This window comes from Neofelis nebulosa, chromosome 7 (genome assembly GCF_028018385.1).
Source record: "Neofelis nebulosa isolate mNeoNeb1 chromosome 7, mNeoNeb1.pri, whole genome shotgun sequence".
In the NCBI taxonomy this organism is placed as follows: domain Eukaryota; kingdom Metazoa; phylum Chordata; class Mammalia; order Carnivora; family Felidae; genus Neofelis; species Neofelis nebulosa.
The window spans coordinates 60,634,241-60,658,347 of record NC_080788.1 but is presented as its reverse complement, the minus strand read 5'-3'; the positions used below and the strand labels follow the sequence as shown (position 1 = coordinate 60,658,347).

The following is a 24,107-nucleotide window of genomic DNA, read 5'->3' as shown; positions in this document are numbered from 1 at the left end:
GCAACAGCGAGCGAGTGAGCCCAGCCGAGCGCGGCACACTTCCGGGACGCGGCGCGCCTATACCGTACCCTTTCCCTTCCACTCTTCCCGCAGTTGTCCTGCTACTTGGGATTCAGGACGAACAGCCTGTCCCAGGGGCCTGGGCGCTTGCACAGAACGCAGCATTCGCCTCCGTGGTCCTCTGGAGGGGCGCTGCAGGAGGGGGCGACGGATATAAGGACTCGAGATCCGCCGCGGGAATGATCCACGAACTACTCTTGGCTCTGAGCGGATACCCAGGGTCCATTTTCACGTGGAACAAGCGGAGTGGCCTCCAGGTACGGTCGGACTCAGAGCGCGGGAACTCGCGAGCGCATAATGGGCGTACCCAAGCCAGTGCCCGGGGGAGGAGTTTGCAAGGGCGGGGGGTGGGGCTTGCAGAGGCTGAGGCGATTCGGAGGCGTGTCCCTAGACTGGTAATGGGGGAAGTGCGGGAGGGGGCCTTTGCGCGCGGTACCGCATCTGGAGAGGGCTGGGCCCAGGCTGGCGGATGGAAGGCCGGTGCCGGAGGGCTACGCCTTCGGGACGGGGAGGGAGCTCGCGACCGGGCCTAAGGTTGAGGTGTCTGAGCGCGTGTTGCTGGGGAACTGGATGTAAGGCGAGTTTCACCCATTTTCACGCACCCATTTGCAGTGCTTTAAAGTGAGTTTTGAAAGCTCGTCCAAATACGCAGCGCCTAACATAGTAAGAGGTCAGCTACTTTTGTTGTCTGAAAAATGAATGAGAGTGTTTCCCTCATTACTCCTTTCGCTGGAAATTTCTGCACTAGGAGAATTTGGAAGGGAGGCTTTCACGTAACCAGAAATGTTTAAGGAGGAAGGGCTAGGTACTGTATGCATTATCTCATTCAATCTGCAGGATCACCTATCTCCATTTCACAGATCAACTTCCTGTATCTGGTAGCTAGTAATTAGCGAGCTTGGTCTTGAACCTCAGGCCTGCTTGGCTATGGTGTCTGAACCACTCTTTTCTGCTTTTTTTTTTTTTTATTATCCAGTCCTCTCAATAACTTAGTAACTTAGGTATTGTTAGCCCTTATTTACAAAAAAGCAAACTGAAGCTCAGAGAACTTGTGGCGGCTAGTCGTGGTAATGGCAAGATTTGAGTCTAACTCTGTCATATCACAGTCATGCCTATTCCAAACCAAGCAACAGATTCTGAACTATGGAGAACAAAGTGATAGTTACCAGAGGGAAGAGAAGTGCGGAGATGGGCTAAATAGGTGATGGGGATTATGGAGTGCCCTTGTGATGAGCACTGGGTGTCCTTATATTGTACACCTGAAACTAGTATTACACTTTATGTTAACTAACTGGAATTTAAATAAAAACTTTAAGAAAAAGTCATGCCTGTTCCTATAACAATTGCCAGTATAGGCTGCAGAAGAGCAGAAAAATTACATTCCTCTATAAAACCTATAAATCAGATTCCTCTTCCCTATAAAACTAACAATGGCAGGCATAAAGGAAGAAACTGTATAGGAAGCATTTGTGGGTGCTTGACTGAAGTAAAAAGATAAAGTATAGGAAGAATAGTTTCCTTTCTTTTTTATAAAAAACTCTCAAGTCTCCATTTTCCTTATTAAAAAATTTTTTTAAAAATACTTATTATTTATTTTTGAGAGAGAGAGAGAGTGGGGAGGGTCAGAGAGAGAGGGAGACACAAAATCTGAAGCAGGCTCCAGGCTCTGAGCTGTCAGCACAGAGCTCGATGTGGGGCTCAAATTCATGAACCATAAGTAAGAGCCTGAGCTGAAGTCGGATGCTTAACAGACTGAGCCACCCAGGTGCCCCTGGATATTTTCCTTCGTAAGGTGTCAGCTTCAAAGTCACCCCAGAAAAATGTTCTCTGACCATCTCTTTAAGTATCCTCCCCTTATGCCATTATTCTCCCTTACAACAACTTATTTCCCTTATAGGAGTTATCACAGTTTATATTAGTTTTTACCTGTGTATAGTCTTTCTCCCACATAGGTTGCCCATAGCAGCGAAGACTACAGTGGTTTTCTTCATCTATGTAGCCAGCACAGTTTCTGCCACTTGGTAGGTGTTCAGATATTTGTGGAAGAAAAGAAGACTACTAAAAACAGAAAATATTGATACATTCTGCAGTGTTTTCACATTTGAATAAAGGGAAAAAGTGTCATGAATGCCTAATGTTGACAAAATTCATTTTATTGTAATACTGAATATGCGTACACCTTAACCTAAGTATAAGCTCAAATTTATTTGAGTGTAAGCTCAATTTATTGCTCTTAAAAAAAAACCTGTAAAACCAAATATTTTTACAAAGTAAACAAAACTACCAAATGGATGCACTCAAAATGACGTTAATCTAATGCACGGTTTCTCAGCCTGGTTTCTTTCTCATTGTTGACATTTCGGGCTGGATAATTCTTTGTTGGGGGTTGTGTCCTGCCTGTGCATTATAGAGTGTTAAGCAGCATTCATGGCCTCCACCCACTAGATGCCAGTAGTACCCCTTGAGTTGTAGCAATAAAAAAATATCTGCAGATATTTACCAAATGGGGCAAAATTGCCTCTGAGAACCAGTGATCTAATGTGACATAACTATTGTTGTGCTGAAACTAAATCCCCAACATTGAGTTTAATAATAGTATGACAGCTGCAGATGTGGCTGCATATTCTGTTTTGACTTCAGTAAGTCTAGTATGGAGAATGCCTGTTCATGTAAGTAGGTTGCACCAGATGGTACCAATATATTCAAGGTATTGTTTGCTGTTTCAGAATAACTAGACCTTGAACTTTTGTAAAACTCTGCCACCAAAGCACTGCTTAGAATTCCAGTTTTAATGGGAGCATCACTTGATAACTGGGTAGATCTGTGTTAATAATAAAAAATTACTGGGACACCTGGATGGATCAGTTGGTTAAGCGTCTGACTTCGGCTCAGGTCATGATATTGCGGTCTGTGAGCTCACTGTGAGTTTGAGCTCCTCATCAGGCTCTGTGCTGACAACTCCGAGCCTGGAGCCTGCCTCAAGTTCTGTGTCTCCCTCTCTCTCTGCTCCTCCCCCACTCATGCTGTGTCTCTCTCTCTCTCAAAAATAAAAATAAACATAAAAATATTTTTTAAAAAGTAATAATAAAAAATTGCTTACGTGTATCAAGCACTTGCTATGTGCATGGCTTTACATGCATTAACATTTAACCTTCACAATTGTTATCTCCATGTTATGGGTATGAAAACTGAGGCACAGGCAGGTATTATAACTTGCCTAAGATTTCAAGCAAGTTAAGAGGCAACTCATGGTGACTTCTTTTTTTTTTTTTTTTTTTTCCTAAAGGCACAGGCAAGGCTTTACTGGGGGCTATAGATCCAGCCTGAAGGGACACATAGCACTAACAGAGTAGTTAGGCTGGCCTCCCAAAGACATTGTAAATTTTTTTTTTTTTTTTTTTTTTTGAGAGAGAGACAGAGTGAGAGCAGGGGAGGAGCAGAGAGAGAGGAAGACACAGAATCTGAAACAAGCTCAGGACTCTGAGCTGTCAGCACAGAGCCTGATGTGGGGCTCAAACTCACAAACCTTGAGATCATGACCTGAACCCAAGTAGGGCACTTAGCTGACTGAGCCACCCAGGCACCCTCCAAAGACAGATTCTTAAGCATTTAAGTCATGTTACCTCATAAGTTATTAACTGGAAGATATGGTTAGCAGTGATATTAAAATCTGTGTTAAGTGGATTCCTAAACAAATTATTGTGGATTCAGTAACAGAAAAATTCTTCTTTGCCTATTTATTACTGCTTTTATTGTTATGTACAGATGGCATCCACGGGCGCACCTGGCTGGCTCAGTTAGAAGAGCATGTTACCCTTGATCTCGGGGTTGTTACTTAGAGCCCCACGTGGGGTATAGAGATTACCTAAATAAATAAAACTTAAAAAAAAGATGGCATCCACAAAATACAGTACTCGCAATATAAATATGCAGTATGTTAAGTTCTTTGGGGATAGTAACTACTTCTGATTTTGTTCCCTATTTAAACTAGATATGTTAACACTGTGCCTTTGATAAGTATGTGTTCATTAAAAGTTGGTCGAAGCTCCAGGGAAGATACACAATGGCCAATAAACAAATGAAAAGATTATCAATATAGCTGATCATTAGGGAAATGAAAATCAAAAGCACAATGAGATACTACTTCTTACCCATTAGAATGACTTTTATCAAAAAAACAGAAAATAGCAAGTGTTGGTGAGGTTGTGGAGAAATTAGAACCCTTGTATATTACTGGTGGGAATGTAAAATGTTTCAGGCCTGTGGAAGACGATGTGGTAACTCCTCAAAAAAATTAAACACAGAGTTACCAGATGATCCAACAACAATTTCACTTCTAGGTATACACTCAGAAGAAGTTAAAGAAGGGACTTAAACAAATATTTGTATACCCATGTTTATAGTATTAGTATTCACAATAGCCAAGGTAAAAATACAAGGGTAAAAGCAACTCACATGTCCCTTGACAGATGATTTGGATAAACAAAATGTGGCACAAACATACAGTGCAATATATTTCAGTCTTAAAAAGGAAGAAAAAAAAAAAAAAGGAAGGAAATTCTCTTACATGCTACATCATGGATGAAACTTGGAGACACTATGCTAAGTGAAAAAGCCAGTAATAAAAAGATAGATATTCTATTTCCAATCTTTGAAAGTACTTAGATTGGTCAGAAGTATAGAAACAAGAAATAGAAGGGTGGTTGCAAGGGGTTGGGGAAGGGGGAGGAATAATGGCTACAGAGTTTCAGTTTGGGAAAGTTAACTGGGGGTGGATGGTGGTGATAGATGCACAAGGTGTAAATAAATGCACTTAATGCCACAAAACTGTACATCTAAAGATGGCTAAAATGGTAAGTTTTATGGTATGGATACTTCACAGTTTGTGAAAAATTGGGGTTGAGGGGTGCCTGGGTGTCTCAGTTAAACATCCAACTCTTGATTTCGTCTCAGATCATGATCTCACTGTTCTTGACATTGAGCCTTGCGTCAGGCTCTATGCTGACAGTGCAGAGCCTGCTTGGGATTCTCTGTCTCCTCTCTCTGCTCCTGCCCCACTCACATTCTCTCTCTCCTCTCAAAATAAAGAAGTAAACTTAAAAAAAAATGGGTTGAATAAATTCATTCTCCTACAACTTTTTTTTCTATTTTTGAAATGCTGTGAAACTTTATATAGCATAGTAGGTTATATTATGGCCTTAAATTAAAAATACCCAGTGAAATGAAATACCAAATATAAGTGAAAATATGAACACTACCTTTATATGTCCAGTTTTGAGGTGCTTTTATAGATTATAGCATGTTACATTAATTTTACATTTTAATTGAAATGAAAATAAAATTTAAAATTTTATAGAGAGGGATACCTGGGTGGCTCAGTCGGTTATGTGTCTGACTTCAGCTCAGGTCATGATCTCACAGTTCATGAGTTCAAGCCCTGCATCAGGCTCTGTGCTGATAGCTCTCAGCCTGGAGCCTGCTTCGGATTCTGTCTCCCTCTCTTTCTCTGCCCCTTCCCTGCTCATCCTCTGCCTCTCCCTCTCAAAAATAAGTAAACATTAAAAAGAATTAAAAAAAAAAAAATTTATAGGGGCGCCTGGGTGGCGCAGTCGGTTAAGCGTCCGACTTCAGCCAGGTCACGATCTCGCGGTCCGTGAGTTCGAGCCCCGCGTCAGGCTCTGGGCTGATGGCTCGGAGCCTGGAGCCTGTTTCCGATTCTGTGTCTCCCTCTCTCTCTGCCCCTCCCCCGTTCATGCTCTGTCTCTCTCTGTCCCAAAAATAAAAAAAAATAAAAAAAAAAACGTTGAAAAAAAAAATTTATAGAGAATTTGCAGATCTTAAGAATATGAGAAACCCCTGAAGTCTGCAGATCCCAATTTGAACAGTATCACTGGAGACCATTGAAATCACGTCCAAAACTTCAAATCCTGATAGGCCATGTGTAGAAGATTGCATGAGAAACAGGTAATAGTAGCTGCTGGTGGGGAGGTTGACCTGAGCCCAAATCAAGAATTGGACACTTTAACCAACTGAGCCACCCAAGTGCCCCGACTGACTTATTTGTAATGTACAACATTTGATAGTGTTTGAATTCTTTACCATGTGTTACTATCTATTTCAGTCAACAACTAATTAGGTCAGGATGGGGAACAACACCTTTGTAGCAGTTTGGAATTTACCAAGCTTAAATGGGCATCTTGAGAAGGGAAATAAAAAGTAGTATTAAGTATTTGAAGCACCTCAAAGATAGGCAGGCATCAGTGTTTTTAGACTGTTCCTCTTCCTGCAGGTGTCACAGGACTTCCCATTTCTCCATCCCAGTGAAACCAGCGTCCTGAATCGACTCTGCCGGCTGGGCACAGACTATATTCGCTTCACCGAGTTCATTGAACAGTACACGGGCCATGTGCAGCAGCAGGTAGGCTGCTGTTGTCAGGGAATGGACACCTCCAGAGGTCAGGAGCTATGTCAAGTTTTCAGTGAATCCAAACTTTGATGTGAAATAAGTCTCAAGATGTTATGAATGTCTCATCATTGGAATTATTCAAGTGAGGGCTAGGTAACTAGCTCAAACAAGGGAGAAAATATACACAGGGACCAATTTAGGCAGATTAGTATAAGAGGAAATATGCTTTGCCTGTGTTTTAGGAGACCTGAATTAAATCAGTTTGAGCTGGACCAGAGTTCCAGTTCCAGAGGTGAGATCATAAAGCATCATTTCAGATCTGTTTCCTCTTCTGCTTCTAACTACCTTAGTCGCACGGAGGCGACCAACTAAAATCTTTGTGTTTCACTTTTGTCATTTGTAAATAAAAGAGTTAAATCAGAGAAGGTGCTTGGCACATAGCAAGCACTTAATATATATTACCCATTAATTGGTGGGTTAATTGTAATTAATAGTGTAGAGATCAAGGATTTGTGTCCTGCTCTATCACTGACTGGCCATAGTCTGCCTGGCGGTAACCTAATGCTCAGAAACTAGAGCTCAGTTACTTACCTATCAAATAGGGATAATAGTGCCTATCTCATAGTGTCAGAAAAAATAAATAAGATAATTCATGCAAAGTGTTAGCACTCATATTTTTTTAAGGAGAGATTTTAAAGTTCCCCTTTGTTTTTAACTGTCTGTAATTCTGTCCGTGGTAAGTAAAAAGATTGCTGAATTGTATGACTCATTCAGTGACGACTATTTCCCACTTAAAACCATGATTCTGGTTGAGGAGGAAGGCAGGGACTTCTAGAAAGGAAAAGGAAAGTTTCCTGAAATAAGGTCAGTACCCTCTGTTATATAAGTTGGTTGTCAGGCCTTTGGTGGCCATCTGTAGGGCACAGGAGTTGGAGAATAATGCCTTGTATTTTCATCTCTGGGACAGGGATTCTGATTCTCTCAAATTGGCTTTTGCAAACATAAGCTAAATGTGAGGTGAAAATCTAATCAATGCTATAAAATCAATATTAAAGAGGGCACATGAATTATCAGAGTTGGAACCTATACACACACACACGCACACACATATTATGAAAAGGCCTCATTTTAATTTTTTGTATATAACATTTAATAGAAAAAAAAATCTGCCCTGTATTCGTGTGACTATATGGATTTTATATAATATGTGAATTCTTACTTTCCTGAATTCTAAAGATAGCTGTAGTGCCTCTTTTTTGGAACAGTAAAAAGCATACTTAATTTCTCTTTCATTTAGTGATAAATGAAGACATTCAGTTCTCTGGAATGCCATAAGATCAAAATAAAATTGGCTACTTGTAAGCCAATCTGTTCCATTTCATCCCATGCCCATGCTGGTCTTATTATAGCTGTGAACCTTTATCTTCAGGAACTGCTAGTATCCTTTGTGGCATCCCCTGACTACACTGTGCCTTTTAACCCCTGAGTCCAAGCTTCCTACCCCATTTGTTGTGGAATTCTGCTATTGTGTCTACTGTCACCAGAGCCTGATCACCCAAATCAGTATGCAGCCAGAGTGGCCAATCATCGTGGTCTCTAGTCCACTCCCTCTGCAGTTGCCCCGGTAAAACTACAAGAGGCTCTTAGAAAAAATTGCAGGTTTCCTGAAAGACAAGCCATATTTGTAAATTGGCTCTTAGTGAGAGTCTTATCACTCCCCATGTTGACTATCAGATTCATGCTCCTGATGAATTACCAGCCAGGCAGGAGAAGGGATTTTAGAAGGAGGATTGAGGTGATTTTATTTATTCACTAAATATTTACCTTGTGTTCAAAGAACTGTGCTAGGAGCTGAAATACGAAGATGAATAAAGTGTGGGTCCTGCCTTCATGAAGTTCTTGGTCATGAGAGGAGGGCATATAAACAAAAGAACAATTCAAGCACTACATAGAGATGTTATGAAATCAACAAAGAGGGAGCGATTCGTTTCCTAGGGAGAGTTAGGAAGGGCTTTGAGAGAAGAGATGCTTGACTTGGGTCCTGTAGGAAGAGTAGGCATTTGTCACAAAGATGAGTACAAGGTTATAAGTGGAACACATCCACATTCGTGGGGGTGAGAAATAGAAGCAAGGCACATTTGGTGAGCTGTGGGTAGTTTGGAAATGAGAATGTGAAGTTGGAAGCAGTAAAAGATAATTTTAGAGAGAGAGTTTAGGGCCCGAATGTAGAAATCATTGTATGCCACGTAGGGGAGTGGAGATGTTATTCTGGGGCAATGGGAAGCCACCAAAGGGATTTCAGCTGGAAGTGATAAGGTTAGTTGTAGAAAACCTTCACTGACAATATGAGGTTCTTTTTTTTTTTTTTTTTAACATTTATTTTTTGAGAGACAGAGACATAGCATGAGCTGGAGAGGGGCAGAGAAAGAGGGAGTCACAGATTCCAAAGCAGGTTCCAGGCTCTGAGCTGTCAGCACAGAGCCTGATGCGGGGCTCAAACCCACAAACTGTGATATCATGATTTGAGCTGAAGTTGGACATTTAACCGACTGAGCTACCCAGGTGCCCCAATATGAGGTTCTACCTGGTTGTTTGTAACATGTAGGATGCTTGGGAAATTAAAATGTTATCACATCTTAAAAGGTCAGAACTCAAAATCGGCCTCTCTAGTCAGGCTTTCCTCTCACCGAAGCACTGCTTTGATGTGGAATTGTTTAAGCAAAAACAATAATACTATTAAGGGATAATGTCTTCCTCAGGTTTTAGAGTCTGAGCTGTGAGGTTTAATTCTCTTTGTTTGATTTCAGGATCACCATCCATCTCAGCAGGGCCAAGGTGGGTTACATGGAATCTACCTAAGGGCGTTCTGCACAGGACTGGATTCAGTTTTGCAGCCTTATCGCCAAGCACTGCTTGATTTGGAACAAGAGGTGAGAGAGGAGATTTGGGAACAACGTCTCTGGGACAGCAGATTAGGGCACATTCCTGAATTTGAAATACCCTTGGATGTGGTCAGATAGCTAAGAGAGAGCTGTTTTCTTCGTGGCTAGGGGGTAGGGTGTACTCTGTGATCGCCCAAGCCATGATCAAAGTGGTGTGCAGATCATGGCAAAGGTATCAGAGCCCCTGTTTTTTTCTCACCTGAAAAATCAGAATTAATAATCCATAAACTATCAATTCTCCATAGCCTAAAATTAACACTGAGCCTATTCTCAGATTCCCATCTAGTTTTCAGAGATCAAATAGATTCGAGATGTCTTATATGGAACCTTAATCACATTGTTTTTTGTTGCAGTTCCTGGCTGACCCCCATCTGTCCATATCACATGTCAATTACTCCTTGGATCAGGTATGCTGTCCAAATAACAAAATGCCGGGGCGCCTGGGTGGCTTGGTCGGTTAAGTGTCCGACTCCGGCTCAGGTCATGATCTCACGGTCCGTGAGTTCGAGCCCCGCGTTGGGCTCTGTGCTGACAGCTCAGAGCCTGGAGCCTGTTTCAGATTCTGTGTCTCCCTCTCTCTCTGCCCCTCCCCTGTTCATGCTCTGTCTCTCTCTGTCTCAAAAATAAATAAATGTTAAAAAAAAACAAAAAACAAATAACAAAATGCCTTGAAATCTGTTGATATTGTTAGAATAATCTAACTTAACAGGGTTCATGGCTGGCTCATTCAGTGGAACATGTGACTCTTGATCTTGGGGTTGTGAGTGTGAGCCCCATATTGGGCAGAGGGATTACTTAACCATAAAAAAATCTTAAAGAAAAAATGAGGAATTAAAAAAATAATCTAACTTGGGGCTCCTGGGTAGCTCAGTCAGTTAAACATCCGGCTCTTGGTTTTGGCTCAGGTCATGATCTCACGGTTTGTGAGTTTGAGCCCTGTATTGGGCTCTGTGCTGACAATGCAGAGCCTGTTTGGGATTCTTTCTCTGTCTCTGTCTCTCTCTCTCTCTCTCTCTCTCTCTCTCTGCCCCTCCCCTGCTCTCTGTCTCTCTCTCAAAAATAGATAAATAAAAACTTAAAAAAAAAAATCTAACTTAAGACATTAAGACATTCCTTCTGGATTCAGAGCTACGCATTTTATATGTTGTATGCTTTCCTAGATCAGAGCTGTTTGGAAAGCTCCAAATTTAGTTAAAATCTAATATCTGATATTAACACTCTGTGTTGACTTCAATATTAACAATTATGTTAGCCTCAAAAATAGAAACTGCTTCTATCTGCCATTCTCCCTTTGTAGCCAACCCCCATATCAGCTTGCCCTCAGATACTGAATCTTGGCTGTTCTGTGCTATTGCCATCTTTATGTGATGTGGGACTATTTAGAAACAAAAGCATTTCCTGAGCCAGTTCTCATTAATTATTCTCCTAATTATTCTCCACTTTGCAGTTCCAGCTCCTTTTCCCCTCTGTCATGGTTGTGGTAGAACAAATTAAAAGTCAGAAGGTAAGAACTTTCCTTTTTTATCTTTGCTGTGGGAAGTGCCAGGGATATAGTCGTAATTAATTTCACCTTACATTCTTTTTTGAAGACCATAATCTTTAGTAGTTTTTATTTATTTATTGTTTTTTTTTAATAATATCTGCTTGGGTATCATGCTAAATGCAAAAAATAAGCTGTCGCTCTGCCCTTAAGCACCTCCTGATCCAGAGGGTGGGGGTGATGTTAATAGATATACCCTGGTAAGAGGATTCTGTCTGGTAAGAGAAAAATGCTACGGGCGATATTTGAAAGTGAGAGCATTTTGCATTAAGGATTTGGGATTGTTGGATATGGATCTTAAGAAGCAGAAAGTTAATCTTCAGAAAGAATAATACATTTAGGTTAGGGTGCTAATTCTTTTCCAAGAATTAGATCACTGGGTAAAACCCAGATGTTTCTTTTATTAAATACGCCTATTACCACAAGTTTTTATTACATGCACTGAAAAGTCAGGGTCCCCAATACCAGAAGAATGTCTTTTCTGAGTGGAGTTAATAATTGAGGGATAAATGCTTTGAGATTTCACATTAGAAGAAGAATCTGCAAGTCCATAATTGGATGAGAAAAGACAAATGGATTAAATATGTTTAACCCTGTTTTGTTTTTAAACTGTTGTAATTGTGCCTTAGCTTATTAGGAGTCTTCACCTTGATAAATATAACTAGCTAACTACTTAATTTGCCAGGTTGCCGCTTCATTTTTTTGCTGTATAAGTGTAGAAGTTTTCGCTGTGCTGTGTTCATTAGGAGCCAGCAAAGCCAGTGAGGGAGGTGCTGTTTGGCCCTTCAAAGCTGATTACCCTCATCAATTAATATTCAGCTTTTATTGTGCACTTACTGTACACCAGGCACTATGCTAAGTGTTTCACGTACTTCATTACATTCAGTTTTCTAAGGGGTCAGGTAGGTTAGGGAATGTGCTTAGGGTCACATGGATGGTAGGAAATAGTAGGGCTGGGATCTAAACCCGGCTCTGACTCGAAAGACTATGCTCTTAACCGCTCCCCTAAACTGTCCCCCCACCCCCCACCCCCGCCCCCTGGGTTGGAGAGGACCTTCTAGGTACATGGAGGTAGTGTAAGGGTTGCATGCTTAGCTGCACATCTCAGTTGACTTTCAGATTCCACTGACCACAGGAAGGAGAGTAGAAACTGAGTAGGGGGGTTGGAGATGGGCAAACCTTCCTTCTTGCCAAGGTGGTGGTAGAGAAGCCAGTGTGTTCTGCCTCTACAGAGTTCAAACATGAGGTGGTCAAGAGCATGGGCCGGGGTGAGAACTGGGATGATAGCAAACAGACACAAAGGGATTCCTTTAGAGTGATGGAAATGTTATAAAACTAGATTACGGCAATGGTTGTACACACTGTAAAATTTACTAAAAGTTGTTGAGCGGTACACTTAATTCTGGGTGTATTTTATGGGTATATAAATTATACCTCAATAAAGTTGTTTTAAAAAGAGAGACAGAAGAACATAGAAAGAAGCAGCAGATTTTTTTGAAAACTGTATACCTTAGAGCATGAGTTAGGCCTTAATCTGAAATAAAGAGCTTTCTTCTTAGCTTGGAATTTTAACTCTGAGTGATTCTGGTTTCTCTAGTGCAGTAGAATCACCTGGAATAGATGGTTAAAACCATGTGGCTGGGCCCTGCCACAGGGATTCTGATTCAGTAAGCCTGGAGTTGGTCCCAAGAATTTCCATTTCTTACAAACTCCCTGGTGCTGCTGCTGGGGGCATGTGGATGGGGTGGGGAAGAGTAAGTAGAGTGGAGGTCCATATTTTATAGAATAACTGTTGTGATACTGTGATCTATAATAAATATAGGGTGGCCCCTGGGTGGCTCAGTGGTTAAGCGCCAGACTCTTGATTTCCACTCAGGTCATGGTCTCACAGTCGTGAGACTCTCCCTCTGCCCCTCCCCTACTAGTGCTCTTTCTCAAAAAAAAAAATAAAAAATTATATATATTTCATCTTCATCCCCTTTCTGGCACGTAGCTTCTAAAACCTTTGGCATTTCCTAAGTGATAAGAATGATAAAGGTGTCTTGGTATTCATAATTAGCCACACCTGAGTCTATGGTAATTAAGTGACTTTTGGAAAGCACCTAAGGATTGGCTGGTTGCCAGGGGAAACAAGCATTTGATTGGGGGATTGGGACCTTCATACCCCTGACCTCTGCGGAGAGGAAAGGTGCTGGAGGTTGAGTTCAGTCACCAGCAGTAAGTGATTTAATCAATTGTGCCCATGAAGTGAAGCCTCCATAAAAATCTGAAAGGGCTGGTTTCAGAGAACTTGTAGGTCGCTGAACCAGAACACTTCTGGCTACAATGCTGGGCCCACGCTCTACGGGGACAGAAGATCCTTTGTTTGGAACCTCACACTATGCATCTCTTCGTCTGGCTGTTGATTCATATCTTTAGTATGCTTTTTAATAAACAGGTAATCTAGTGACTAAACAGATTTTCTGAGTTCTGTGGGCCGCTCTAGCAAGCTAATGGAATCCAAGGAAAGGGTTGTGGGAACCTCTGATTTTATCAGCCAGTCAGCCCTGGGCTTGAGATTGGTGTTAGAAGTGGAGGGGAGGTCTTGTGGGACTGACCCCTTCACCTGTGGAATTTGATGATGTTCTAGTAGTGTCAGAATTGAGTTGAATTGTAGGACACCCAGCTGGTGTTAAAGAATTGCTTTGTGGTGTTGGGAAAACCGCCCCTGCACACTTTGGAATTAGAGTCAAAATTAGAATTCTCTGTAGATCTTTAGCCTCATTATCTGCTGGATGTGCTCTCTGGATTGAATACCGAATATGAGTTTGTCCTATGCGAACTGTTAAAATGGAATCCAGTTTGACAAGGTTGTATTTTGCACAGATTCATGGTTGTCAAATCCTGGAAACGGTATACAAACACAGCTGCGGAGGTTTGCCCCCTGTTCGAAGTGCACTAGAAAAGTAAGTCATGGCTTAATTGGGGGCAGGGTTGGGTGATCAAGTGACTTGACTTTGCACTTGTTTCATTTTCAGGTCATCTCAGGTTTCCCTCTGGGAAAAGTTAAGACCAGGATAGAAAAGACCCATGTATGATGGCTCAGAAACTGCAAAAAGAATGTTAGGAAGTGTTGAGGATCAAAGCTAGAATCTAGTCACCTAGATGACCTTGAAGTAGTGCTCTTTAATTTGGGGATATCATTATCCTTGGAGAATTTCTATTACATGTGTCAGATAATGTAGCTGTACCTAAACTGTGTGTGTTTTGAGTAGCTGGCATTTTATATCAAGATCCTTAAAAATGTTTATAATCCCATTATGCCATTCTTAGGAATTTTATCCTAACACCTATTCAAAAGAAGAAAATAACCATATGCAGAAACATTCACTGGAATGTTGTCTGTTTTATCAGGACATTAGGAAACTACCAGCAGCAGAAGAAAGCTAAATAAAGGTATATTCACTTGATGGTCTATAAAGGTAAAATTAAAACTAAAAATACTATAAATATAAACACTGTCAAAATCTGCAAAAGGAAACTTCCCAGAACATGCTTCAGGGACTTAATTTTCTATTATTGGGCCTTTTTTTTTCCTAATAAAAGAATTGTATTTTGATTGTAGAAAATACAGACCTGTAAAGAGAAGAAATAGATTTTCTAATCTTTGAGATACCCAATATAACTTTCACTGTATATATATTCTCTACGGTTTCTCTATACATATACATAGTTTTATGCATGGAATATAAAATCTTACATAGATCCTGTGATTAAGTGCATGTTTGTTATATATTTGCAAGACCAAATTTTATGGACCAAGTACTCGAATGTACTAAATGTAAGTTTTGATTTTTTAACTATTTTTTTAATGTTTATTTATTTTTGAGAGACAGAGACCAGCATGAGTGGGGGAGTGGCAGAGAGAGAAGGAGACACAGAATCCGAGGCAGGCTTCAGGCTCTGAGCTGTCAGCACAGAACCCGATGCGGGGCTCGAACTGAGGAACTGTGAGATCATGACCTGAGCCAAAGTAGGAAGCTTAACTGACTGAGCCACCCAGGCACCCCCCTCCACCTGATTTAATTTTTTAACGATAGATTCCATTCAGTTAGCTTATTATAAATAGCAGACTCAAGCTCTTTTCATTTCTCCCCAAGTTATTTTGAAATTTTTCAGATCTACAAAAATTTGAAAGAACAGTATAGTAAACACTGTATATCCTTCAGTTTCACCAGTTGTTAACATTTGGCCACATTTGATTTCTTTTTCTTTTTCCCCTCTGTATGGACTGTGAAATATATATATGTAAATATATATAAACATACACACATGCACACCATGTGTGCTAAATCATTTGAGAGTAATCACAGATACAATGCTTAACTTGTAAATACTTCAGCTTGTATCTCTTTAGAAAAAAGGCTTATATAACTTCAATTGGTTTATATAACCTCAATACCATATTATAGCCAAAAAAGTTAATGTTAATTCAACAATATATTATCCAAAAATAAATCTGAATTTCTCCAGTTGTCCCCCAAAATTCTTTTACCCTTGTTCTTTTTTGCACTCCCGATGGAGTCTGCCTTTTCCTGTGGCTTTTTGCAGCCACCTCTTTTTAGTCCCCTTTAATTTGGAACAGTGCCCTTCCTTGCCTTTTTAATCTTTTGATGACATTGACATTTTAAGAGTCCTAACCAGTCCATTTTAGAGGCACATTTTCAGGGTGCCTGGGTGGCTCATTCAGTTAAGCGTCCAACTTCAGCTCAGGTCATGATCTCACAGCTCATGAGTTCAAGCCCTGCATCGGGCCCTCTGCTGATGGTGCAGAGCCTGCTTTGGATTCTCAGTCTCCCTCTTTACTTCTCTGTCCCTCCCCCATTCACACACTCTCGCTCACTCTTTCTCTCAAAAATAAGTAAACATTAAAAAAAAAAAAAAAAAACAGGCACATTTTCCTCTTTGTAACTAAGATGTTGTCTGGGGAGTGATCCTTTAAGACCATGAGAATGTCCCATTCTCCAACAACCTTTCTGCATCTTGAAGGATTATAGGATTGTAGGAGATATACCTGCCTCTCGCATAGTGCATCTACTCTCCATATGTGACTCCAACAAAAATAAAACAAATTTAATACTGTGTTAGCCAGACTCTTATAAGCACATTTAATTTTAACAAGAATCTTTAGTTTTGGAACTCTTCCACACAAAAGGAGGAAAGAAAATGTGCCTCTTCTAAAAACCCAGCAGAACACTTACTGAACATTCAGACTTCAGCATGTAGGCTACAAGTGTGGAAATTTAATCGCTGAGTTCATCCACAAACATTTAAATTAAAATAGCACAATTATTTTTAGCCTAATTGGTCATTTCCCTTCTGAGTCATCAGACCTCTGTTTGTCCTGTCGCAGTTTAGAGCATGGTCTCCGTGCAGATGTAGGCTTCAGTGTCTGCGAAGTGGACTTCTAAGTCTCCTGCTTTTCTCTCCACTCAGGATCCTGGCCGTGTGTCATGGGGTCATGTATAAGCAGCTCTCAGCCTGGATGCTCCATGGACTCCTCCTGGACCAGCACGAAGAGTTCTTTATCAAACAGGGTCCTTCTTCTGGGAATGTCAGTGCCCAGCCAGAAGAGGACGAGGAGGATCTGGGCATTGGGGGACTGACAGGAAAACAGTTGAGAGAACTCCAGGACTTGGTGAGAACATGGCAAGAAGTCTGGCGTACTCCTGCCTGAGTCAGAGAAGTTGTCAGCTAGATGACCTTTTGGAGATTTCTACCCTTGTCCCCAGCTCATCAGAGTCGAAGCATCTTTCAGAAATTCTTTAGACATAAACACTTGAACTTGGCTTTATCTTAACTGCATTCTTAATACTTAACTTAATGGGAGACTACAAAATAGAAAATATATTTGTGAGATTCCTTTGTTTCCCCTTGTCCCAGTATATGCATTTATGAGGTTAATGAGTCTTTTCAGGTAGTTGTGTAGTTACCCTATAGCTTTTAAGTGCAGCTTAGAGTTTCCATTAGAGTACCAAAAGTCCTATATTGTCTTTATTCATCCATCAATCTATTTATTCATTCGTTTATCCTGCTACAGCATTTTATTGAATGCCTGTTATAGGCCAGGCACTGTTCTAGGAGAGTTACTGGGTGTTTAACTGAGTAGATGAATAAAAGGTAGCTGGGGCGCCTGGGTGGCTCAGTCGGTTAAGCGTCCGACTTCGGCTCAGGTCATGATCTCGCGGTCCATGAGTTCGAGCCCCGCGTCGGGTTCTGTGCTGACAGCTCAGAGCCTGGAGCCTGTTTCAGATTCTGTGTCTCCCTCTCTCTCTGACCCTCCCCCATTCATGCTCTGTCTCTCTCTGTCGCAAAAATAAATAAACGTTAAAAAAAAAATTAAAAAAAAAAAAGAGGTAGCAGACCCTATGCTTAAGGAGCTTATTGTTTAGTGGAAGACCTAGAAAAATAAACAGTGACATTAAAGTGTACAAAGTGCTCTGGAAAGAGCAAGTATGGGTATTCTCAGAACTTAGAGTAGCTAGAGAAGGCTTTTCAGTGGAAGGTATGTCTAAATTGCAAAGAGTTTGGAAGGAGAGGTTAAGAAACGTTCTAGGCAGAGGGAAGGATGTGTACAAAGTACAGAGACCATGAAAGACCTGGCTTATTTGAGGAACCAGTAGTAATGCAATTGAAATGGTCAAGTAAAAGCTGAAATACAAAGTACAAGGGACAATGGAGGGGAGGGGGGAAGTAGTAATCGATGAAACTGTTGAGGTAAGATCATGAAAGCCCTTGTCATCAATGGGAAGGTATTTAGACTTGAACCTCAAAAGAGCTTGGAGCTAGTGAAGAATTTTCAGCAGGAGGTCAACACAATGAGACTTTATGATAGATGACTCTGGACGCTGTGTGGGGAAATTGTTTTTTAAAAAATCAAGGGTCGCCTGGGTGGCTCAGTCCTTTGAGCATCCAACTCTTGATCTCAGCTCAGGTCATGAGCTCATGATTTATGAAATCAAGCCCTGCATCAGGGTCTGCGCTGATGGTGCAGAGCCTGCTTGGGATTCTCTCCCTCCCTCTCTCTCTGCCCCTCCCCTGCTCATGCTCTTTCTCTCTCTCTCTCTCTCTTTCTGTGTAAATAAATAAACATTAAAAAAAATTAAGACTAGCAGCAGGGAGGTCAGTTAGGAGAATGTTGGGGACACTCAAGTGAAAGATAATAGTGGCCTAAACTGAGGGTAGTAACAGTAAATATGGAAAAGAATAGAGAGGCTTGAGAGAGACTTAGCAGGTGGAATGGGTAGGCTTTAGTGTTTGGATATGAGTCCAGAAGGAAGAGTCAAGAATGATACCTAAGTTTCTGCCTTCAGTGGCTAGGCAGGCAGAGATGATAAGGAATGTATATGGCAAATACCGGGGGAAAGAAGATGGTTCCAGTATTAGACATGTTGAGTTTGAGGTACTTGCAGGAAATGTTCAGTGGGCTGAGCCTGGAGCTCATGAGAACAGTCTGGCTTGAAGATAAAGATTAAGGAGTCATCAGCATATAGACGTTTTTAACCTGGGGCCCCTGGGTGGCTTCAGGGGGTTCTGTGAAATGTATGTTTGTATAACTGTCTCAAAGTTCCATAGCATTTATAATGCAGAGTCCTATGATGTAAAAAGACTAGAAATACCTGTTATAATGATCAATTCAGTGACAGAAGAAGATGTGATTGTCTAAGAAGAGTGAGGAGAACAAGAGGAAAAGAGAGTCTGGGCAGTCCCCTGAGGACTGCCAGCACTGGAGCACAAACCAGAAAGGGTAAACAGCAGAGCTCAAAGTCAGGATTGTGGAGCCCAGAGTTCCTGCTGGGAGCTGGAGGATAAGGATCAAGTCCAAAGCAAGTCTGTGTGTGTCAGAGTTAGCTGGAGAGCTTATTAAAACACTGATGGATGTCTAGGCCTCATCTGCCAGGCTGTCCTAGATCTGGGGAGGGGCTTGAAAATTTGCATTTCTAACAGAGTTTCCAAGTAACAAGTTTCCAGCTGATGCTGCTGGACCACGAGCTACAGTTGGAGAACCACTTGGCTAAATGACTTGGGTTACATACTAGTAAAGAGCTGAGGGGTGCCTGAGTGGCTCAGTCTGTTAAGCATCCGACTTTGGCTCAGGTCATGATTTCACGGTTCATGTGTTCGACTCCCATGTTGGGCTCTGTGCTGACAGCTCAGAGCCTGGAGCCTGCTTCAGATTCTGTGTCTTCCTCTCTCTCTCTCTCTCTCTCTCTCTCTCTCTCTCTGTCCCTCGCCCTCCTCTCTCTGTCAAAAATAAACAAACAAACAAACAAAAAAAAGTGGGCAGAGCAAGCATATGTACAAGACGATAAAGTCCCTACAGGTAAGGAAGCAGAATTCCTGACCTACTGCACAGGGTTTTACATAGTAAAGGCAGAGTGAGGGCTAAAATCCTCATGTTAAAAACAACCACAGTGATTTCCACCATGTTCTCTCACTATCTGAAAATGGAAATGTAATCATCTCTCTAGTGGTAATTTAGGCATTCAGATTTAGGCATTCAGACTTCATTTTAAAGTCCTTCTAGAAAATATAAGTCATGGGTTGGGAGAATTAGTGATGTTTTCTTGCTTTCCTCTTCTTCATACATCATGTCTGCTACGGATTATTTCCTGGAGTAGCGCCTGATAGAGGAAGAGAACATGCTGGCACCATCTCTAAAACAGTTTTCCCTACGGGTGGAGATTTTGCCATCCTACATTCCAGTGAGGGTTGCTGAAAAAATCCTGTTTGTTGGAGAATCTGTCCAGATGTTTGAGAACCAAAATGTAAACCTGACTAGGAAAGGTAAGACTCTCATTGGCCAATATACTGTCTTCAAAGGCCCTTTTTCATATTGCGTGGCCCCAAAGAATGCTCGGTCAGAGTGAGTGGCTGGTAAAGTTTAGGTACCGAGTTTGCAGCACCATTATAGGCTTACTTGAGAAGCGTCTGACCGGATTGTAAATCCTTGCCTGTCCCACCGTTCTCTGCCTTCCTTTGAAGGTGCCTTCCTGTTTTGCAGGATCCATTTTGAAGAACCAGGAGGACACCTTTGCTGCAGAACTTCATCGGCTCAAGCAGCAGCCACTCTTCAGCCTGGTGGACTTCGAGCAGGTGGTGGATCGTATTCGTAGTACTGTGGCCGAGGTTTGTATTTCACGGTATATTTGCTTAACGAGAAAACAGACTAGTTCCCCACAAACTGAGTACTTTTGTTGCTTCTTGATGTGATTAGAACTCAGCTTGGAGGGAATTATTTGAGAGAGTTGAAGGGCAAGAAGTTTTTTTTGTTTGGTTTTTTTTAACGTTTGTTTATTTTTGAGAGAGAGACACAGAGCATGAGTGGGGGAGGGGCAGAGAGAGAGGGAGACACAGAATCCGAAGCAGGCTCCAGGCTCTGAGCTGTCAGCACAGAGCCCAACACGGGACTTGAACTCAGGAACTGTGAGATCATGACCTGAGCCGAAGTTGGACACTTAACCAACTGAGCCACCTGGGCACCCCAAGAAGTTTTTAATGATAGAGGCAGAGCTGCTTTAGTCTTTTCACACCCAACAGGAGTTCGCTAGTTAGCTACTTAAATTGAATAAGGAGAAGGCTCGCTTTCAATTTCAGACAGTTAGCATTTGGAATCTGTCAATATAGTTGGCAGGAACTGCAAAGAATCAAATGATTCTGGGTAAATTTAGCATCTCACTTACATTTTAGATGGCTTTACTGCTAAATCTTTCATTTATGGATATAATGATCTTATGAGGAATGCAGAACAAGTATTATTTTTCCATGAAAACTAACTTGTCCAGTGTTGCACAGTAAGTAACAAAGGTGACATCAAAACAGGTCTTGTGACTCGTATTCAGTGTTCTTTTTTTTTTTTTTTTTTTTTAATGTTTATTTTTGAGAGTGAGAGAGACAGAGCATGAGTCGGGGAGGGACAGAGAGAGGGAGACACAAAATCTGAAGCAGGCTCCAGGCTCTGAGCTGCCAGCACAGAGCTCAATGCAGAGCTTGAACTCACGGATTGCAAGATCATGACCTGAGCTGAAGTCGGCCACTTAACTGACTGAGCCACCCAGGCATCCCCTACTTCAGGGTTCTTAAGTAAATTGTGCTTCATCCACCATCTTAAATTGTGACCAGTGATTTTTCAAATGGGCATCTGTTCTGTGGCTTAAAATAAAATTTGGCTCCCAGGTGTGTGATAATGTGAAATGAGATCTTTAGTCAGACAACTGTTTTGTTTGCTATATTAGTGGTTTTCAAGTTTGGCTGTGGATGGAACTGCTTTGGAAAATGTTAAAACATGGATTTGTATCAAATCCTCACCTCCAGAGCTGCTGACTTAGAGATCTACATCGAGAGGGAGGGAGTAGATAATAGTATCGATCCCATCCAACTAGACAACCAACCAGCAAACCACTGCAGGTGATTGTGAAGTGTACCCAGTGCGCTGTGGTATCTAGAACTGCTAAGAAGTTTGGCATCAGATATCCTCACATTGGAAACATAGTAATCAATCATGAATAGGATTTCCTTTTCCAGTTAGTATCTCAAAAATTCTGGGCATGGGAGACAGAGCTGTGATGTAGACGGAGTATTAGATCTTAAGATATCACTTCATTTGATTCTTTGTGGGCAACTAAAGATCTACATGCTTCTGTCCCTTCATAATTTCAAGGTATTGCCCCTCCTCAATCTGTAACTAGAGCAGCTCTAGTCTAAGGGACACTTTATTTTATTAAATCTATTTCTGTTCTCTTATTATTCTTGTGATAACTCTGGAATTAATTCATGAAGGAAAGTAAAACCTTAATAATACAAGATTTCAAAAATGGTTTTTTCTTGTGAAATCTGAAATGCAGATACTGCTAGACATTACATTTCCAGTTTGTAAAAAATGATAGACAAAGAACTGAAGTTCAGACTCTTTGAAGTCTTTTAGAATTGCAGCTAATAGGCTTTTTTGTAAGGTATTACCCTAATAATAACAATTTATAGTAATGAAAATAGTTTCCTTTTTAGAAGGAAAAAGGGGGGAATGTCTCACAAATACATATCATACTCGTCCGTTTTTTGTTTTCTTTCCTTCTTGATTTTTTTAGAAAGTATACACACTATATGAATTTATTTCTATAAAGTTCAAAAACAGTTAATACAAAGTTTAATATAAATGTTCAAGTGCAGAACTAATCTGTTGTTAGATGTCAGGATCATATCTGACCTTGATCAATGGGAAGGGTAGGAATAGGGTTCTCAGGGTGCTGCTTATACAGATGTGTTCAGTTTGTGAAAATTCTCTGAGCTGTAAACTTCTGATTTGTGTGCTTTTCTGTATGTAGTTTTAGTACTTCAGTGAAAAGATTTTTAAAATTAATTCCTACATATGTAATGGTTTGTTATTTTAATTTTTTAGTTAGCTACAGTTTTTATGTAGAGAAGTGGCAGTATTGATTTTTGTGCGTGGATCTTCTGCCTGACCTCTTAAGGTCTTTTTTTAGTTCTCATAGTTTGTTGATTTTTCTGAGTAATGATTGTATCGTTTGCAAGTAAGATTTACTTCCAATTTTAGGCTTTTGCTTTTGTTTTGTTTTTTTTCTTACAGTCTTGGATTTCTAATACTACATTAAACAGCTGGAGTGGTAGTTGATACAAACTGTGTGGAGGCAATGCTAGTATGAGGCGATGATGAGCATTTTCGATATGTTGGCTCTTAAAGGTCATGTACCTACAATTTCTGTGTTACTCCAATGTTTGCTGAGGGCCTTTGGCACATAAGTTTATCATGTTAAAAAAAAAAAAAAACTTTATTCTTCCTAGTTTGCTATGAGTTTTTATCATAAATAGATGATGAATTTTATCAACTGCATTTTCTGTGTCAATTATGGTGGTTTCTTGCTCGGAGTTCTTTTTCTCCTTTAGGCTACTCATATGGTAAATTGTGGATTAGGTTTTCAGATGTTGAATCTTCCTGAGATAAACTGTACTTGAACATTTTATTTTTTTAATACACTGTTGGATTTGGTTAGCCAGTACAGTACTTGGAATTTTTGCATCTATGTTTACTAGTGAAATTAGACTATTCCTGTTTTGTTCTCATGTGGTTGTGGAATAAAGACTAGAATACATCATGAAATGAGCGAGGCATCTATCACTCTTTTCTATTTTCTAGAATAATTAATAGAAGACAGGAGTTATTACTGAAAGTTGGATTGAATTTACCTGAAAGATTATCTAAGCTAGTTGTTCAAGGGCAAATCTTTACCAATTCAGTGTATTTAAATCTATGTTAATCTGTTCAAGATCATTATTTGTCATACTAATCTTGGTATTTTCTACTTTTCTAGGAAGACCCATTTCATCTAGATTTAATTTTTTAGAAAATAAGTGTTTATGCGTTTTATTTTGTATTTTCTTTTAATCTTTTACTGTTGAGTCCTGCTAATCTTTTCGAAGAACCACCTTGTGTTTTTATTACCTTCTTTTCCCCTCTGTTTCATTGATATCTGCCTTTATTTTTTTTTCTTGGTTTTTTGTTTTTGTTTTTGTTTTCTGTTACTCACTACTAATTTCCAGGGTTGAAAACTTGACTTTTCTATTTGTAACCCTTATATCCTAGGTAATCTATATAAAGCTTTCTATATTGCTTTGACTGTGTCTCACAACTTTTTTGCATGGAGTGTATACATTAACATCCTTTTCTAAATAATTTTAAAAAAATTTGTTTAATGTTTATTTATTTTTGAGAGAGAAAGACAGACAAAGCATGAACGAGGGAAGGGCAGAGAGGGAGAAACAGAACTTGAAGCAGGCTCCAGGATCTGAGCTGTCAGCACAGAGCCTGAGTGGGGTTTGAACCCACAAACTGCAAGATCATGACCTGAGCTGAAGTCGGACGCTTAACCGACTGAGCCACACAGGCTCCCCTAAATATTTTTTTTATTTATTTTGAGAAGAATATGGAATGCTTCACGAATTTGTGTGTCATCCTTGCACAGGGGCCATGCTAATCTTTGCTATCATTCCAATTTTAGTGTATGTGCTGCTGAAGTGAGCACTCTTCAGTAATTTCTGATTTTCTTTTTAACCCCAGGAATTTATTAAGCTTTGATTTTTATTGTGGTACAGTTGGAAAACATAC

At 40.5% G+C, this 24,107-nt stretch overlaps 1 protein-coding gene and 1 non-coding gene across 2 annotated transcripts in view; one reads left to right on the top strand and one right to left on the bottom strand.

Annotated features, from left to right (window-relative positions):
* Positions 1 to 33: 33 nt before the first annotated feature.
* The window catches only part of TUBGCP4 (tubulin gamma complex component 4), a 35,455-nt gene continuing 11,381 nt past the window's right edge, over positions 34 to 24,107 (top strand). The window contains exons 1-9 of the mRNA XM_058738000.1: positions 34 to 317; positions 6,350 to 6,478; positions 9,274 to 9,396; positions 9,762 to 9,815; positions 10,856 to 10,912; positions 13,814 to 13,893; positions 16,424 to 16,625; positions 19,609 to 19,774; positions 19,992 to 20,116. Of these exons, the coding sequence (XP_058593983.1) occupies positions 240 to 317; positions 6,350 to 6,478; positions 9,274 to 9,396; positions 9,762 to 9,815; positions 10,856 to 10,912; positions 13,814 to 13,893; positions 16,424 to 16,625; positions 19,609 to 19,774; positions 19,992 to 20,116 (1,014 nt within the window). The 5' untranslated portion in view covers positions 34 to 239. The remainder of the gene's footprint in view (positions 318 to 6,349; positions 6,479 to 9,273; positions 9,397 to 9,761; positions 9,816 to 10,855; positions 10,913 to 13,813; positions 13,894 to 16,423; positions 16,626 to 19,608; positions 19,775 to 19,991; positions 20,117 to 24,107) is intronic.
* LOC131518336 (U6 spliceosomal RNA) lies at positions 23,920 to 24,024 on the bottom strand. Its single transcript, XR_009265027.1, has one exon. It is a non-coding gene; the product is annotated as a U6 spliceosomal RNA (small nuclear RNA).